The 19,953-nt window shown below is 41.7% G+C and overlaps 1 protein-coding gene across 1 annotated transcript in view; it reads right to left on the minus strand.

Moving 5' to 3' along the window:
• The window catches only part of slc41a1 (solute carrier family 41 member 1), a 29,901-nt gene extending 14,773 nt beyond the window's left edge, over positions 1-15,128 (minus strand). The window contains exons 1-4 of the mRNA XM_053411461.1: positions 15,021-15,128; positions 13,166-13,279; positions 12,132-12,929; positions 6,150-6,257 (exon numbers count right to left, since the gene is read on the minus strand). Of these exons, the coding sequence (XP_053267436.1) occupies positions 6,150-6,257; positions 12,132-12,617 (594 nt within the window). The 5' untranslated portion in view covers positions 12,618-12,929; positions 13,166-13,279; positions 15,021-15,128. The remainder of the gene's footprint in view (positions 1-6,149; positions 6,258-12,131; positions 12,930-13,165; positions 13,280-15,020) is intronic.
• Positions 15,129-19,953: the final 4,825 nt, after the last annotated feature.

Genomic DNA, 19,953 nt, shown 5'->3' on the forward strand with positions numbered 1-19,953 from the left:
GCTCCACAGCAACTATCTGCTTCCCAACATCTTAGCGATTAGCTGGTTTAAATATCAAACATCTAGCTGCAAAAAATTTAAACCAATTTGGCTAAATAATAACTCAACAAACTTAAGTAAATATTTGACTTGAAAATCCACCGGGGGCTTGAAAAATTACTGCAAATGTAATCGTTCTGCTGTAATGTGTACGCAGGCAACTGTTTGCCAACATGTTATCCATTTACTGCATTTTATGAGTAATCCAGCTTTGGTTTAAGGAATTTGCCCAAACTGTCAAATAAAAGATTAGACTACAGGAGTATCTTCAGGACTGAATATTAATAGTGTGAATGTCTCGATATCTGAGTTCTCAATTCTCATGTTTTCACCCTGGCTTCCAGTTACAGGATTGATTGATATCAGAGACTTATTCATTGTTCAAAACAATAAACCTACTATATTTCTGACATATTTGATGATATAACAGTAATGCTGCAGAGAGTTAAAAATAAACAGGGTGAAATGGCATTAGCCACTATGCTAACAAGTGTTGGAACCAGCTCCCAGTAGATATCAAATCCGCCCCATCTCTGACCTCTTTTATAATATGAGCTTTTATACAGTTTCTATGGCGATTTTTTAATCTTTCTTGTACCATTTTACCTTTATAATTATAACAGTTTTATTTTTGTCAAGCACACAGAATAACCTCTCTGTAGAATAAAAATAAATTTGCCTGGCCTTCCCTTAGTTAATATTACTATTTGGGTGTGACGTGTGAGTTAGTGTGCGTGTGTGTATAGCTCCATGCCCGCTGAGTATGTCTGGCAGCTTGACAGGGTAAACTCACCAGCTTGATTGATGTGACGATCGTGTGTTTAGGATTGTTCGTCATTAAAAATACAACCACGCCAACATCACCACTCGTACATCGATCGCATGCTAATGTCCACATGGACATCTCCTGCAATAACCGTCACGCCTTCGCTAACAGGGTATGCCATAAACACGGCTAAGTGAGTTTAAGGCGGCCAGATAAGAGAAAACTAAACATCAGAGCACAGCACTGGGAGCATCACACAATCAATTAAACCACATGTCAAGAGTCTCATGTAGCTGCTTCACACAGAAATCTCTAAATCTCTAAACCTCCTCAGGATCTAATTTAAGGAGCAATTATTACATACAACAATTTTGCAACTCTAGCTTTTGAAAATTTGCTTTAAAACAAGTGATGCAGCACATAGATGAAGCTCACGCTAGCATCGCCTGGTGTTATGTGATGATGTGTCTGATTATGATGCCAATTTCTTTGCTTTTGGTGTGTGTGTGTGTGTGTGTGTGTGTGTGTGTGTGTGTGTGTGGGGGGGGGTCGGCTGGATTAGTTTTTGGATCATCATAATTCATTTTCATAGCCATTCCTGTGAAAATGAATTATGATGGATGACACAAGGCGCATGAGAGGCTGAAATAGCCTGAGATTTGAATGCTTCAGTTGAATTATAATACCATTTATTTTTCACTGGAAAATCTGTTGTTTACAAGGTTGGAATCCAAAGAAACATGATGAGTGTTTGTCAACACATTTAATACACACAAAATGGGGATTAAGTAGGATTTTGTAGTGGTCGTAATCTCGGATTATCGTGTAAGGCACGCTGTTGCACCTGCATTGCAATTTACAGGTGCTGCCAAGTTTCAATAATTCACAAAATATCCTTTTCCAAATCCTTACAATCAATTTAGCTCAATAACACGAGAAGGAATGAGAGAAAACTGAGAAAACAGCCCAAAACACTTTTTTAGTCAGACCAATGATAATGAAAACAAGGGACAAGCCTCATTTCAGAAAAACAGTCAAAGACAAAGAGGTTAAAAATACAAAAAGGGAAAAAAAATAAAAAAGGAAACACAGTCATGTGAAAGGAAAACTCCTACAGCCAGCCAGTATGAGGGATTACATGATTTTTGTCAGTAATAAGCGCATTAGGAAATTTACAGTGGTCTTAATCTGCTCATTATTAGTGGCAGCGTGGAAAGAAACGTGGTCCCGCTGGGGCCAGCCAGCAGAGAGCCAACAGTAATGTCCCAGGACAAACACCAGACTCTGGTCTGCTTTGTGAGGCTGGAAGTGAGAACACTTTTATGTTGAACTGAAAAACGTTGCTGTCCGGAAGAAATCAGCTTGTATCGTGGTTTCTACATTTTATGGTTTGTATGTTACAGTGATGTATGTCAAGACATTTTCAGTTATTGTCATTACTTTGAACAGAGCTGTGATTCCAAACATAAAGCAGCCACAAAGTCAGTTTGAAAGTGTTGGTGAAACATTGTTGAAGCAACTTCCAAATCGTACATTGGTTAACCTCAAACTCTGCTAGCTGAATTAATATTGAAACATAACTCAAACATTACAGTTAGCTGACACTTTTATCCAAACAGAGCACTAACTAAAAACAGCTTAACATTTATTTAAACTAATACTAATTATAAAACACTCAATAATACTGACAGACAACGTTGTAGCATGGCTACATTGAGTCATCTCTTAAATAAATGTTTGAATTTGGCTGTAACAGGTGATGAATATTATTGTATCAGTTTTAGATAGGGATGCACTGATCAGACTTTTTCAGTCCTAATACCGATAATGGTACCTGGGCCTTGTGTATTGGCCCATCAATCTAATACAGAGTGGGATCATTCTTTTCCATCTAAGGAAACATCAGACTTTATTATTTATTAAATTTATTAAACTTTATTATTAAAATAATAATGACAATGCAAATCTTTTATCCATGTAGATACATGTGCGAAGAATTAATCTATGTGCTGTTTTTCATTGTTTTTTCATACTGCAGACACTGTGATGTCCACGGCCAATTTCCCACAAGGACAGTGAAGTCTATTATATCTTGTCTTATAGTTTATCACACAGCACCAGCAACCTGGAAGAAAATCTTCAAAATAAACAACAATTACATTTTAAAGGGTGAAATGCCTCCAAACTTCAGACCCTGTTTCTAGCTCCCTCCATTAGCTCTCCCTCTATCAAAGTGTCCAGGTACCGATGCAGGACATGGTATGTACGAGTAGATGCAAATTTAGAATAACATAGATTTTAACAGAATAGAGCAGCTGTATAAATCGGCCCGATCACTACCAACACTTCATATTGGCTCATAACCAATCACATCGCTGGATCCCTTTTTGAAGCGTAAATGTATTTAAATCCACTTGCTGATTAATAATTATACAATTCTAACACTTTGACTAAATAATATAATGGAGGTCATAATTAGTAATACATTCAGTTGATCCAATAAGAATTTGGCAAAAATTTGCAACAAATACTTGCAGCTTTGTAGCCTGATATACAGTATAGGCATAAAGAAACACAGCATTGGGAACATGGATGTGTAGATAGTGACTCACTTTTGTCAACTGACTAATTCTCTTGTTACATTATTGTAACAGATTTTTTTATTGTGTAAATTAGTTGAGCTGTCCTTGCTGGGTGGGCCACTGCCTGCAATGCTAATCAGCCCCGTAACCTGTTTCCTATAACAGTGGAAAGAATGTGAGGATTGGTGCGCTTAAGAGCAACACTGGGCAAACTCTCTTATAACTTAATAACTAAGGAGTCTGCTGTTAACCTCTGTTCAGCTATGTTATAAGGCCAGTGACCCCTCATAATACACAAAAGGACAATGGTGCTGTTAGCTCTGAAAGAGGCATTATAAAGTAAGAGTAAGTGACAGATAATGTAGCATCAGGTTCTACTGGTGGAAAACCTGTAACTCTACCAACACAGCAGAGTTAGCCTCTCACAGGAACGTACTATCGCCTCCCAACTCAAAACCCACCTGGACTCCGATCAACTATACAAACCATTTTAATCCGGATTCTGATCTCATCATAGCACAGAACCCACACTAATCAGAGTCACAAGCTCCTCCTCTCCTCGGATGATTACTTCCTCAACATCCTTATCCTCCTCTACCTCAGTGCTGCCTTTGACACCTTCAACCACTCCATCCTCCTCATCCACCTTGAGTCCTCCCTCCACATCACCGGCACTTCACTGGTTCAATAAATCCAACTCCAACACAGCCCGTCTCCCAAGTTGTCCCCCAAGGTTTGGTGCTTGGTCCCCTCCTCTTATTCTCAACACACTTCCCCTTGGTAACATCATACGCCACCATGGCCTCCATCTCCACTGCAATGCTGATGACATCCAACTCTACATCTCCACCAAATCCCTCACTCACTCCACCCTCACAAATTGCCTCGGAGATATAAAGACCTGGATTCAAAATAACTTCTCAAACTCAACAGTGACAAATATAAAATCCTCATCATCGGCCCCAAATCAATCACCAACTCCTGGCACAGTTTCTCCCACTCCATCGACTGCTGCACTGTTCCCGCATCAACACACATCCGTAACCTCAGTGTCATCATTTTACCATACCCTCTCCTTTGAAAACCACGTAAGCCACATTACAAAACCAGACTTTTTCCCCCTTAAAAAACATTTCCCAAATATGCCCCTCCCTCTCCTCCTGAGCTGCTGAAACACTCACCCCATCTTCATCACCTCACGACTCGACTATTGCAATAGCATCCTGTACGGCACATCCACCAAAATCATCAACAAATTACAATAAGTCCAAAACTCAGCTGCCCATCTGCTCACCTACTCCCACATCATAGACCATATCACCCCAGTCCTTCAAAACCTTCACATTCAACAAATAATTGAAATTGAAAATTCTCCTCATCACAAACAAAACCCTCCACATCCTCGCCCCATTCTTACCTTTCTGACCTCCTCCACCGACGCAATGATACACACAAACTTAGATCCACCAAAACCAACCTCCTAACACCTCTAACCCTGTACAAGCACCGAACCTGTGGGGACAGGGCCATCTTCACTGCTTTTTTTAATGTAAAATAACTGTCTTCTGATTGCTTGACCTTGAAGTATTGTTTGAACTGTCACTATTTTTACCATGTTGAGGGCCTTTGGGTACCTTTAAAAAGCGCTATACAAATAAAATTGTATTATTATTTATTATTATTATAATGATTAAACATTGACGTAAGAGCCAAAGTAAATACACAACATCCCATTTAGCATAATGCTATTCTCAACTTTAAATTGTTGTCTGTCAATTTTAGTTGCTATTTCCACAGAATGCAAATACATTTTTGTTCACATCATTTCTTGCTACTCAGACGGAGATAATTAACATATTCCGACAGAGGTTTGAGAGCTGAAACAATTCAGACACCTGCTTTTATTACAGCTTCAGGTGAAACAGTTGGGCAGGGTCAGTAATACTATTAGAAACACAAGGAGGAGGACAGGAATGTTGCTATCAGTTTGTGATAAACTCAGGTCACGTTTGGCAATATGACCTCTGACCCCAACAACAATCAGCTTTGATGGATCATAAAGATTAAAGGAAATGAGACAGATTGGGTAACGTTGGAGGGAACAACTGAAACAATCCTCCAAGTTATGACTCCAGAAGGACTTTTGTGGTATTATACAGAGGAAATAAATAAAAGACATAAATTCTGTGTAGACATCTTTCCAATAGATGGAATACAATACAAAACTATGGCCTTTCTGGTATAGGACATACTAAAAGACCTAACCTTGAGGAACGCAGATATTCAGGAGAAACATTGCTCTGAAAATTCACATCATGCGATCTTAAGTCATAACCTACTGATGCATGATTACTCAGATCAATATCTGTATTGCAGACTATGCAGAATGCACTTTTCAAACAATTTCTTAAGCGAGGATTGATCTGCTCAGCTCATTGGATGCAATATAAACATAACGATTATTCTTTAAAGTCATATTTAACTAACTGTGACATAAAACACAATGTAACTTGTAAAATTCGCTAGATTGAATAAATGCTGTACATGCAAGCTAGGTTTCTAATACAAATTGAATGTAATGCTAATGTTAATTTAATACAAAGTATTCTTTTGCTATTTAGAAAGTAAAATGTTCATTGCGCAATCAGTAGGACATTTTTCTAAACAGTCTGTGGGTCAAGCTCACAAAGGGACAATGCAACTTAGAGTAACGATTAAACCACAAACATACACACACACTCACACACTGTAACATTTCTTACCGCTGTGGAAAGTCTGGAGGCCAGTGTCATCTCTAGGTTGCCTTTGAGCCCCAGCAGCGCTGGTACCAGGATGAACACCTCCGACACCTCCGTAAACACTGTCCAGTGCTGCAACAATGACATGTAATATCACAATCAATAGTCAATAAACCACAATATTGACATGGAACATATCTGATTCACAGAAACACACTGTTATTCATACATCTACCACATAAATCCTTAGTTGGGAGAAGAATGTCTCTGGGTCTGTGTGACCTTGTTCTTTCATAGCTATACGATAGAACAGATAGTCTGTACAAACCTTGCAGACTACAGTATCACGTTGGCTCTCCTTTAACAAGAACAAGGTCAGTGGGTTTTCATGCTGAAGTGATTTATTACCGTCCTCCTTTGCCATTTATTCTCCCCTTTCCCTTTTGGTTCCCCTCTTCCAACTTTACTTAAAGGTTCAGTGTGTAGGATTTATTGACATCTAGTGGTGAAGTTGCATGTTGCAGCTTAATGCCCCTCTCCACACCCTCCCTTCCAAACATGACAGAGAACCTGTGGGAACCTTCAGTTGTCTTAAAAACTCAAAAGGTTTTTAGTTTGTCCTGTTTCGACTACTGTAAAAAACAAAGCGGGCTCCGTAGAGAGGACCCACTCCGGATATAGATATAAAGTATATAAATATAAAGGCCCATTCTAGGGTAGAGAAAACTACAATTTGTATAGTTAAGGCGATTACACACTATGACAATGCCACTAGGATTATATTCAATTTCTCCCAATAGATCCCTTTCCCCTAAATCTTACAAACTGAAGCTTTCACAATAGAGACCTCATATCTCACTAGAATGTTTGATGTATTATACATCACTGGTTATGCTAATTATGTTACTACTCACATGCTGACATTTCTGTAAATACACATTGGTGGTGCAAATATGAATAGCTAATATTGTCCCACACAGTATTCAAAAATCAAATAAAACCATTAATATAATTTTGAAATTCATTTCATCTTAAGAGTATGTAGAGTTTCTAGCTTGGTTCCACACCTCTAAAGCACATATTCAATTTGTTGTTATCCAGGTCGAGTTTTGTGCCCATTGGTGGTTTCACACCAGCTGGAGAAACAGTCATCAAACTGGAGCTTTGTAGAGGCGAGGCAGAATTAAGAATCTGAACATTAGCCTATATTCGTTCCTAGTTTTAGCTGCAGTGCAACAATCCTGAAATACAGCAGTAGAATAAGGGCAACAAGTGGGGGTAAGGTGGACGCAATAAGTTGTTAACACCGTGAAAAACATTCCAAGCAAAAAACATGGTAGCATCTGTGGTGACTGAAAACCATGTCGGCTTGACAGCATTGGATAAAGAGACAATGGGCTTATATTTAACTAATTTAATGCTGAATAAATTAAGTGAAACAAAATGGGAAGCAGGTACAGGTCAGTATACTAGGTACCATGGTGGAAATAATAACTCCACAGCAGCAGGACACACTTTGGTGGTGAAGCGTCTAAACACTTGATGTATAGATTAGAGTGCTGTAGCATAAGGGGTATCATTACATTCCTTGGCCTTACTGTTCAGCCCCTACTTCAGCATAGAGGAGCTAAATGTGTGCTGTCTACATGAGCCCCCAAAACCAAAGGAAATCTAAACTTGAGCAGCTGGTGGCCCTAAATGAGAAAATGACAAGTCATGTTTAGCACATGCTAGTGCACGTGGTTGCTCAGCCAATGTTTCCACATCCTAGTAGATGGCCTTTCATGAAAGTTATAGTCTGTATTCTTAGACCTGACCCTTGATACCCTCCTCCCTGGCGGGGGCTTGGTCAAGTGCCACTTTCCACTGGGCATCCATTGCAGTTCGTGCAGTGATAGCAGGTCTGGGGTCTACTGTGGCCAGAAACAAAGCAGTTGCTGAGGCTGGGGCCTCCGATCTTTCTCCAGTAAAAGTGCTTATCTTTGGAGCTGCTCCCACAGGCCCCCAGCACTTACAGTCCAGTCTGCCCCAAGCTGAATCAATATTCACTGAGGGATGGCACGGAAAAGAAAAGAGAGGGAGAGGAGAAAATAGACAAGGGCAGGAAAATAGAGATTAGCTGACGTTGAAGCTACATACAAACACAGTTGGCCTGCATTTCTCACACCAGCGAGCTTGCATATCTGTTTAAGTGTGTTGCTCCCACTGTGCATCCAGATGTACAGTGCTGATAAGGGGCGTCATCCACACTTCACTCTGAGTTGTATCAGTAGGTGTGGCATCAAAACTCTAGTGTGGGTTAAACTCCTTCTGTCTATCCACTTGCTGTCATCCGGCCAAGCACAGCTCCCTTCTAACAGCCAACCCCTCAGCTTGGCTCACTGCCCTCTGCCAACCCAGCAGCCTTCTGAGCACCTCTGTGAGCGCTCCTCTCTTCTTTAACAGCCACATGCTTTCAAGCTTTCGCTCTCTCTCTCTCTCTCTCTCTTTCTCTCTCTCTCTCTCTCTGTCTCTACTTCTGTCTCAATCCCCTATCTCCCTCTTTGCCTCCCTGTGGTGATATATGTTGTTGTCTCCATGGAACACTGGCTCTGAGCCAAACAAGTCCTCCCTCCTCATGGGACCTCCTCGGTTCTAAGAACTCTACAGGACAACCCCAGTACCTCTGTGTACAGACCTATAGGAGCTCTGGTATGCAAGCCCCACAAGGGTCGAGTTGCCCAGTTGAGTAACATGGCCCCATTTTATTTGTGATCACTGTACTGCTGTACTAAGTGAGAGGCTGAACATGATGGCATGCAATGTAAATTACACTCTGAGAGTGTCCCAGACACTACACAAGGTGGTGTGTGTTTCATTTACCTGATACTGACGCACAAATGGCAGTTAGGGTCCAGACTCGCATGCTAACACACGCCATGGAGGGTCACATAATGGCTGTGCTGGAGTTGATCATGAAAGATGAGCATCAGCAATGCAGCACGACCTTATTGGCATTACATTGATGATCATAGAGGACCTGCATTCAGTGCATTTGTGAGGAAGTATAAGGACAGATTACGTTTCCTAGTGACACAAATGAGTTTCAGTTAAATGGTGTTATTAAACGAAGCTCTGCCACGTTTTTACAAAAAATCTTGATCAAGCTTTACGCAGAGTCTAAGAGAAGATTTGGACTACTGGCCTCCATGGGATGAGGGTGGACAGACGGCAAAGCCTGACCTCGCTGCCCAAGGGAAGTGCAGACAAGCAACCTAGAATGATTAGCCAGGGCTTAGTGCAACACAAAAGCATTCTGACTTGCTAATCCTTTCAATCTCTTTCACTCACATCCTAACCAAGTACTGATATTGTCAGGTGTTAATAACTGTGAGCTAATATGTTGTTAATGAATCCAAGGCTGACCAATATGAAGCCAAGCAGTCAATCAAATGCAAATGATTGAACACCATTGAATGTTTTGAAAAAAATGTTTGGTCCATTGGATCATATATTCGTAATTTGGGGCGGGATTACAAACTAAATATAAAAAAGAGTTGAAACTTCTCTCAGCAGGGGCAGATAGTGAAACTAAGTAGCTGGAAAGATGAATCACTTTGAGAGAATAAACCCACGCTCTGTTTTCCTGAGTAAAAACCAGGCAAGTGGATGTGGTTGAGTGAAATGGTGTCTGGTGGGCAGTGAGGGCTTGGCTGGTGTTAAACCTTTATGTCTACTATGATTTCCTGTTTACGGCTGCCTGTGTTTGTTCTTGAGGCTTAAGTCCAACATATTTGCTTTATTTTGGTGTTTTTAGTCTACAGACACCACAGGACAGACAGCGAGATTCTGAGGCAGACATATATGCACAACTGACTATGACACTACACCGCAGTCTTGATTTATAGTTTGATCGTATATATTACAGAATTGTAGGTGATAGAAGCTATAACCGTGTTATGTGACTGCAAGTCACAAATCATCTATTTGAGCTTTGGCACTCGCATTCCCAAAAAGACTAACGACGCATGACCTTTACAAACCATGTTTAACCTTTAGTCCAAGTGAGCCAGTCGGTCAGCTTCAAACAACATGTCTGGGGCTGTGATGGTGTCTATCAACCCAGTTTAGATGAAACCATGCTAACTTCAATATGACGAATACCTAGGCAGTGGCCGACACAGTAACACAAACCAAAAAAGAAGTGCGTGGGGTTTCATCTAAAACGTGTTGGAAAAATATACGAGCACCCTGGTGGGGAGAGACCGACAGTTTTAGGTCATTCTGCTACTGCTGCTACAAAGTAGCTGAGCAGAAATATGCAGACGTCTTCATCCTCTATACCAGTCTGGACAGTCCTTTCTGGGCCAACCTCGAATGGGATTGAGGCCAGAAGTTCTTTGTGTGTGTGTGTGTGTGTGTATGTATTCCACAGAAAGTCAAAGTGAACAATGTTCAAAAGGTCAGATTTCAAAGAAGTCTTATAGAGAGTTGTGCATAATGGCAAGTCATGCACTGATCCAAGCCGCAACTTCTAATATCAGACAGACAGACAGGCACATTAACTACAGGCTTAAACATTTTAGAATTTTCTAGTTTACGGTTAGCAAAGGAACTGGGACGGTCAAACCAAACCAAAGAGAGAGAAAGAGAGAGAGGGAGCGACAATTACCTACCGGCAAGGGCAGGGAGGATTAGCTGAGTTAGCGTTTCACAGTATGATGGAAGGGGCATTAGGCAATGAGACAACCTGCTAGATGCTCAGGATGAACTCATAAGAACAGGCGCTTCAGACAAGTTTCACTTTGCATGTCATAGCAAACATTTCTTTAAGGTTTGCCCAGGGTCACGAGGATGGCTGATTCGAGGGGAACGACAAGGCCCTGTACCATCTGTATCTCCTGCCTCCCTGCCTCACCTCTGAAGGAATTGTGCACTGAGTGTTTTGGAAACTGGAGAAACCGCAGCAGCATGGTGCCTAAGTTGAGGCAGCATGAAAACTTCTTTGACCTCAAACCTCTGCATTCCTGGTTTAGTGAGAATACGTAACCACATAGTAATAGAGGCTTTGACACCGCACTGTGTTTTGTTTTCACTCAGACTCTAGCCCAAGTAGTGTTCTGCCATTTCAGGTGCTCAAAGAAACAACACTTATCCCCCTGCCTGTCCCCCTCCCCTGTGTGCCGAGCTCTTGGGGTCTGCCATGTTGGCATCAGTGTGCGTGTACACAATGTGCCTGGACTGGTCTCCAGGCAGCCTGACACCTCCAGCTTTATCTGCACCACAAGCTGACTTTTAAGGAATATATGACCTGACAACAAGACTCTGGCTGGCATTTCACTTAGATATATTCTGAGCAGGACGGTCAGTACAGTGAAGGAAAGATAGACATTATAAAAGAACTTCACATTTCTAATTGAATAGCGTGTGACACTGTCTCATCCATGCATTCCTGAAGGCATACCATCAGATAGGCCAGCACCAGACATGCCACAGCCAACAGGGATCGCTTAACCAGTTATTTCAAATGCTCCATGGCCCCTTAACAACTCAGTTCACAAAGTCTTCCTGGAGCAACGGCTCTGCTCAGAAACACAACTGTTAAACAGTAGATTGATTTAGATGAACTTTACTGGGGGGTTAAATAAGACAGAGATCCTGTTGTTTCTCCCAAGTAAGTGGTCTGTAAGGAAAGGGAATAAAAGTGGAGCTCTAATCACTACGTTAATGTCTGAATTAGGGTTTCTGGTAATTTGAATACAACTAGAGCAACACTCCAAATTTGTTGGTGCGAAATTGTTTCAGCTGTTACATTTCTGAAACTCCCCATAATCTTTCTAAGAATCCAAAACATTTATGTCATCCATCATTTCCATTTCTTGTTTACAGGAGTAGGACCCTCTTTGTTGATATGAAGAATATTTTTTTGGATATATTTTATATTGCTTCAGCAGTTTCTTATTAGATTCTTACATAATTTTTTACGAGTATATGCTGTTTTCTCCCTATATGTTTTAGATCACTCACCTGGACGATGTCAAGCACCATTCCTGCTGCCACTGTCCCGAACCCGGCCAGCAGGAAAGGGAAAACCACCTGTAGGCCGATGGTGAAGGAGGTCTCCTTGAGTGGCACCGGTGGTTCCGGGCTCTGGTCGGTGCTGGTGTCGTCGCTTTCGTTGCTATGGCTTGCGTTCTCCAGGAGAGCGTCCTCTTCCCGTTGACCTTTTGCGTTGGCTCGGCAGTCCAGCGCCACCACAATCTCTGACCTCTCCTCACCCTCCCCGGTCTCACCGGCCCTCTCTGGGTAAGATGTGACCTCTGTGAGCTCAAACTCAGCCCCGGTTCCTGGGCTCACCTCCTCAGAGCCCTGAGTGAGGATTACCGGCTGGACAGAGCAGTTGGAATTGAGGAAGGCCGGTGTCAGGGGGCCTCCCTCCTTCTTCACCTCATTGGCCCCGGAGGACATGTCGATGTCGGGGAGTTTTTCTTGTTCTTTCAACCAAAGTACCATGCGGAAGCCTTTGGAAGACAGTGGGCTTGACAAAGAAAGCTCAGCGTGCCTTGGCCTAACTGTTTTGGCAAGGTCAAAATAGAATTGTCTACCTGATCTGGTATTGAACCTGATCAGTCCACTTGATTTATCCCATTAAAGAGGTTTACAGGAAGTGAATGTCGCTATTGAAGACAAGGAGAAACCTGCTCTGTGAGAAAAAACCTGCAGCAAGGCACATGCAGCTGAGCGTCTGCAGAGCCTGTGTTCCTGTCGGTGCTTCGGGAGCAGAACCAGTATGTTCTCCATTCACTGCAAGGTGCTCAGGATAGGCTGACAAAAAAAAGAAGAAAGCATAGTTGATCGACACAGAAGAGAAGGGAAAACAATGGGCTCGGGGACTCACCACAGAAATCCCCTCCAGTCACTTAATTGAAAACAGTCCTCCAAAGTACAGCAACAGTCTAAATCACAGGTCTGAAGTGGCCAGAGGGCAGCGCAGACTGGTCATGCTCTCAGTCCGCTGATCATGTCAGACTGGTTAGTGTACCAGGCAGGGAATGTCTCACCTTACACCACGTGGTTGCTTGGAGGTTTTCAAGGGGGATATTTAAAGGTCTGCAGTACAAGGATTGAGTTAACGGCTGCAGAAAAGTACCTCCCCAACCAGGGTGGAAAGTCACCTGGGAAAAGGACAAATTCATTAATTATTAATTTCAAATCTTTACATTCCCAAATACATAGTTGATCTCAACTGCCTCTGAAAGTGTAGTTGTATAAATATAAAGTATAGTGGTGTTCAGTATTTTTCTATTAAGTTTATTAGAAAACAATAATATACATATATAATAAATTGAGATATAAAATAACTTAAAATAAAACAGCTTGAAGAAAAACATTTGGCAGCAAGTGTGGATGATGAAAACTTTTTTAACTACCATTACTTTCTTTTGGGGTTCCACAGACTCTGTGGAGGTCATTGTTACTGGCACTGTGGCAGACGTCAGTGAGAATACAACAGTGAGTTTAAAAACTGTTTCATCCATCGACGAGTTTCCTCCCGCCGGCTAAAAATATTCCCCCATTAACAGAGGTTCAGTCATACATCCTCTGGAACCACACGCACCACCTGCAAAGCCAACGCAATGCAAAGACAACTAATCCTGCCATACCTTTCAAAATAAACAACCCAACCATCCTTCTACAAGCGCATCCTGAAGCCAGGTGGGAAATATGTGTTAAGTTGAAACGTTACACACAAAAGGCCAATCTAAGCAAATGTAAAGGACACATGCTTCCCAAATAACAGAAATACAATTAACAGCCTAAAAAAAGGTATTTGAATATTTTAATTATGAATAATCATAAACTTGAAGGTGGCATGACCAGCTCTAAATCAAACAGAGCTAATGGACTAAGTAAACTATTCCTGTTTGTGAAAACAAATATGACAGTGTGGTTGAGGCTGACACATCCTTCATTCCTTACTTCCATTCCCCAACCAAGAATCTCTCAAACTTTTGCACTTTAAAGACCCTTTAAGTAGAACAACAACCGCTATTTGAAAAGCTTTTTGTTTTTCAATGTTTTATGGCAGGAAGTGTATGAACTTCAGGACCAAAATAGTCAAACAGTCTTTCAGTAGTTTACCAGGGACCAGCTGCAACCTTCCAAGAACCCTGGTCCCCGGACCCCACTTTGGGAATCCCTTATCTACAAGCATCACAGAAATTCGCTGAATCATTTAAAAACACATTTTTACGAGAGGAGGAATATAAACTGAAAAATATATTTTGGGCCTATTTAAGTCAGTTTAGCCTCTAAGGTGACCACTCACATCTGGCACAGATGTCACCTACTATGTTCCCTGGCTTTTTCACTTATATAAATAAATACATGACCCCATTTATTTTGAAGGCCACACTGTGGGCGTCCAGTGTCAATGCTGCTGACTTCACACAGCTCTCATCCGCCTGCATGTTGCGACATCCGCACACAGACTGTGGCTTTCCCCGCTGAAACAATCCTCTGCTTAGTAGTCAGGACCAACACCGCCCGAACCCAACATGGCAAAGGCGTAAATTAGTGCTCCCCTGGTCAGGCCTGAATAGACGAGCCCTCCTTCTTCTATTCTGCTGCTCATTTAAACAGGGCCAGGGGGCTGCGCGTTCCAGCACCGGGGCTGCGCACCAGTGTCACCGCCACTATCACCACGAGTCTGTAACTCATGCAAAAATCATGAAAGCGCATGCACCGTCATTTTCCACTCTTTGTCACCCTCACACATGTTTCATACACCGAGGGGGAACAAGCTGTGGCTCTTACAGTCTCTGTCTGTCTCTTTCTGAAATAACAACAGGTACAGTCACACAGGGGCTCCTCAGCTGGGGGGAGGGGGGGGGGGGGGGCATGGGGGTGAGTTACCTTTCAGTGTCAGCAGTCCACAGGGGAGATGAGTGAGAGAACACGGACCCCGGGTAGCTGCTGCATGTGTCCTGCAGCTCCTGGTAACGCGCTCAGGCTGAGGCGTGGACGCCGGTGCGCACGCCTTATGTGCGGTTACCGGCTCCGCGCAGCTGCCTCAATGGTTAATGCTGGTTAATGGTTAAACCTTCCCCTCCCGCGCGGTTAAGGGCTGTGTCCTATAGTCTCTCCCGACCTCCGGTTACATTGCACCCGTCCAGTAGTGGTCTCCGCCGCCCGGCTGCCTGGATACATGCGCATCTATAATACACCCGTCCGGTGCAGGGGGCCAGGAAGCCACAAGGCGGGCCCTCCTCCTCCTCCTCCTCCAAACTCTGAGATGACGATACATGCAGAATACCCCCCCCCCCCCCCCCTTCCCACCACCTCATCCCTCCCACTCCCCATTTTCTCCATTGCGCACAAGCACGTCCCCTCCTCCTGCCCCCGTGCGGTGCCAGTCTCCTCCACGTGCCTGCTACTTTACTACCACGCCGAGATAGAAGTTTGAATTTAACAATGGGCCCATATTTCTGAATGAATGGCCATGCACGCTTATCGCCACTGTCTAACTGAAGCCGGCTGGATTGTAGTCACTCATCCACCACCTCATGGAATATATTAAAGTCTTACATAAGGGAACGTGCTGAGGTTGGAACATAGTGACCTACAGTACGTAAGAAAGACATACGGATTTGGAACATAAAGTTTATAAATATTAATCATTGAGAAACGCAAATTAATTCTAGAGCTGCGGCATTGTCAAAGGAATATAGGACTACTGACACTGGGACATTAAACCGCAACAGCGTGCATTTTGATGGAACGCCAACAAACAGGAAGTGACATCCTTCCCGTCGAGTTTCCAGTGAATGCTTCTTCGTGGCAGCGACAGGGCGGTTGATCCCCTACATCTACTGTATCCATCATGACAATAGAAAAGAATACAATATACATGCGTTCCCCAAGGCTCAATCCATGGGCCATGGTCATAAAAAACACACTCAATATTAACCCTTGTCCAATGAATGGATCTGCGTTTATCTTCCTTCTGATAAATACAGACAAAACTGATAACTATTATATTCGGCGCAAAAGAATAAAGGAGAATGGCTGCTCTTCTCAACTCTCTGTCCATAAAGATCCAAAACCAAGCCATAGATCTCTGAGTAATCATTGTCTCCAAGTTAAAATAAAGTTTGCATTAATCTTTGCCACTTTTTGGAACCAAGCACTAATTACGCCATTTCCCTTATCTTATTTGGTATGTTGCACATATCTTTCCTTTTAACATTTAAGTTTTAGTTACTTTACCCTGAGCCGTATTTCCAACCAAAATTATATAAAATAAAACGTGCAATTAATAAAACTTGAAACACTTTGAAGGGGTATATAGACTTGACATGTGAAATGTGTCATGTCCACATCCCTTGGCCTCGCTATTTTCACATCTCTAACTATTTGAAGCCATCTTTTTTGTCCTATGACAAAAAGTCCAATACTTACTCTAGATCTAGTAAGATAAGATAAGATAAGATAAGATACATTTATTGGTCCCACACACATGCACACACACACATGCACACACACACGACATGCAAATGGGGGGAAATTTGTTCTCTGCTTTTGTCCCATCTGGTGAACACAGGAGGACACACAGAGCAGTGGGCAGCCATGCACAGCGCCCGGGGAGCAGGTGTTGGGGGGAGTAAGGTGCCTTGCTCAGGAGCACTTAGACAGTGGCTTAAGTATTGCGTGAAATCTGCAGTACAAATATTTACCTCATCTTGATGGTGTTCCCTGGAGTTGTATGAGTTTATTACTGCAATTTTTCAGCTTTAATGTTCACAGTCAAACTCAATATTCACATGATATAATATATTACTGAGACCTCTTTTTCTCCTGGGGACTGTACAGTATGTGCATGTTTTGTTATTTGACAGATAAATTGCTCATGCTGTTCCAAGGAGAGCAGCGGCTCTAATAACGTCCCCAGAGGACCTGCAGCTTTGTTGAGCTGGTTGCCTGTTGCTATACAGCCGCTCAGCTCAGCATCAGCAGCCCCGGCATTGCCCAGAGAGCAGCAGCTACCATCCATCCACCCCCCCCCCCAGCCCACCATTTGCTCAAAAGTTGTGAGCAGAGCCTTTTTTGCACATGGCGTAAACATCAAGTAATGACAGGGGAATGAGTCAGTCACACTGCGGCACACTGTGGTCTGAGGGTGGATGTGTTAGCCACTTTTTACCCAGACTCTTGGGTCAGAAGGAACTTGTGACTTGCTTGTGACCTTATAATACAAAGTGGAGTCCAGCTTTTACTATTCTGCATATCTCTCTGAGTCACAGATACAAATATGCACATGAGGAGTGAGAGTAAAAGGTCTGGATAAGATGTGCTGCTGGAACGAGGTCAGCGGATTCCTGCTCGCCATTGTGTAGTTATGCTAAGCTAAGAAGCTGACATCAAGCAGTAGCTTCAAACGTAGCATACAAACAGAGATCCGCCCATCTCACTCTGAGCAATTAAGCAGATATGAGTATGACTAAGTAATTCCAAAAATGTTGAACTCTTAGATGGTAGACTTTTCTCTGAGGACAAGCTGCCACTCTTCCAAGAAGCAGGTTTACTCAGTTAACCATGAACAGCCCCTTGTTAATAAGACCTTTTCTTTTTTTCCACATCTTAGAGGGTTCTGTTTTGTTTTTTAATCATCAAAGATTTCACAGTTGGACTTTTTCCAGGAAGATATATCTGTTCCTGCAAGGTCAGTGGAAATGACAAGAGTCAAATTTTAACTTCATTCTGTGTGTTTTTGGCAGTCATGCAGAGACAGAACATAAAGACATGTTAAAGGAGGATTTCTGTCAAGATTAATGCCCTATTTCTGAATAGTGGCATTTTTACATCTAAGTTACACGAAAACAATTCACTGTCTGAAATCAGCTGTGTGTAATATCTCAGGCTTATTCACTTTCATTCTATTCAAAATGAATTCAAGACGATCTGTTACTGTAAAGGAGATTTTCACCGTTGCTCTTTGAAAATAAAATAAAACCAAATAAAATGAACTTAAACTGTTTTGCCTTGTGCAGATCTTTCTCCATAGGATGTATTTATTATATATTTTTTTATTATATTGTTAATTGTAATTCGATTCTTATCCCTGATTACACTCTCTGTAGTGTTTCTGTCCTTCATGGAAGAAGGGAAGGACTACAGACCCATCAGCTTCTCTGTAAGTGAGCACTCACCCAGTAAAGACTTATACTTTTTTACTTTTTTTTATGTCATTTGAACAAAATAACTCAGACTAATGATCTTTTTGTTTTGTCAAAAATTATTAAAATACAATTATGTAATATTTAGGGGGAAATATGCCGATGATGCCGGTGAGGAGAAGCTAAGAAAAGTGAAGTTGTGTCTTCATGTTTTATCATCAACAGCTTTGTTGATGATGAAACCAATTTATTTGCCACATCTGCCTTTAGTTGTTAATATTTTAACTCACGTACAGTTTACACACATACAAACACATCTCTGTCATTCATTGATAGGACAGGGGTTTTATAACTGAAGAAGTCGTCTGTAAAACTGAATGAAAAACGGAATGATATCTGTCATGTACTTTCCTAAATGTATTAATGTGTCGAAATTACAACAAATCTTTAAAGCTGCATAAATCAGTATTTCCCAACTGAATCTATTGAACTTACAGAGAAGTACCACTGACTATGTAGCTTTTTCCTAGTTGTAACCACAGCTACTTTTTTGCCCCATTTAGCTCATTGACTTGAGACTAGCTGATGAACACTGCAGCATTTTGTGGAAGCACATATTTTTCTCATAAGTCAGTGGGAATTAAAAGAGAGTAAAACAATTTAAAGCCAATGAACATTCATCAGGTGACATCAACTCACCAATTAAATGCTAATGTTGTACTGTGAATGCTTCACATGAGGAGGCACCTGTAGGCTAAAACGTTTAAAAGCCTATACTATTTGCCAAATTATGCCAGAATTCATAGCTTTATTCACTGCTAACCATAAATATTAAACAAAAGCTCAATTATTTTGAAAAAAATCCCTTATAGATAAATATTGTGAACTCAAGTAGACCACAGTACAAGTACAGCTGCTTTTTTAGCAATGATGATAGTTGTCTAATGTCCCACTGAGACAGAATCGCCATGCAATACCAGAATGTGTAAATTAAAGCCGCTATGGAATCATTATTAAAAAAAACATGTTACTTGCACCTTTTCGTGACACTAGAAAATAATTAAGTAATTCATAATTATTGAGTTATGAAGTCATTTTCTGCTGGAAAAACTAAATCTTTGTTTTGTACATTGTTTAGCCTTCCTAACCTCCTTAACTACCTTGGTATATAATTTCTAAAAGGGTCCTTAATGATCTTCAAGGAGCAGATGCAGTTACCTTGTTTCCAGATAGTCTGACTTGACTTTGCCCAATGACTGTGGCCCAGGAGGAATGCAGGCATGTTGAGTGGAAACTCACAGGTTGTCCTTAAGAGGATTCAGGGGCTAAGAGGATTCATTCTTAGTCTCAGTACACATGATACAGTAGTCAATAGACGCGCTGTGAGTCTTATTATATTCATCACTAGCATTTTCAACAGGATATCCTTTGTGTGTCTATAAATGCAACACATCTGGTGAGTGTAAAATATGTGGCCTGAGGGAATTTCCTCTGATATGAGACACAATCCTCATGCTTAAGAAATGGATCAGGAATCACACATTTTCCTGTAGCTCTGGCAAACCGCTAACAAATCGTTTTGACGAAGATCTTCTCCTGATCAGAGCAAAGCACTGATCACTTCTGTTTTGTTCACACCAAGAGGACAACTACAAACCTTTACATCTTAATGT

The sequence above is a fragment of the Pleuronectes platessa genome, chromosome 2, assembly GCF_947347685.1.
Source record: "Pleuronectes platessa chromosome 2, fPlePla1.1, whole genome shotgun sequence".
Lineage (NCBI taxonomy): Eukaryota > Metazoa > Chordata > Actinopteri > Pleuronectiformes > Pleuronectidae > Pleuronectes > Pleuronectes platessa.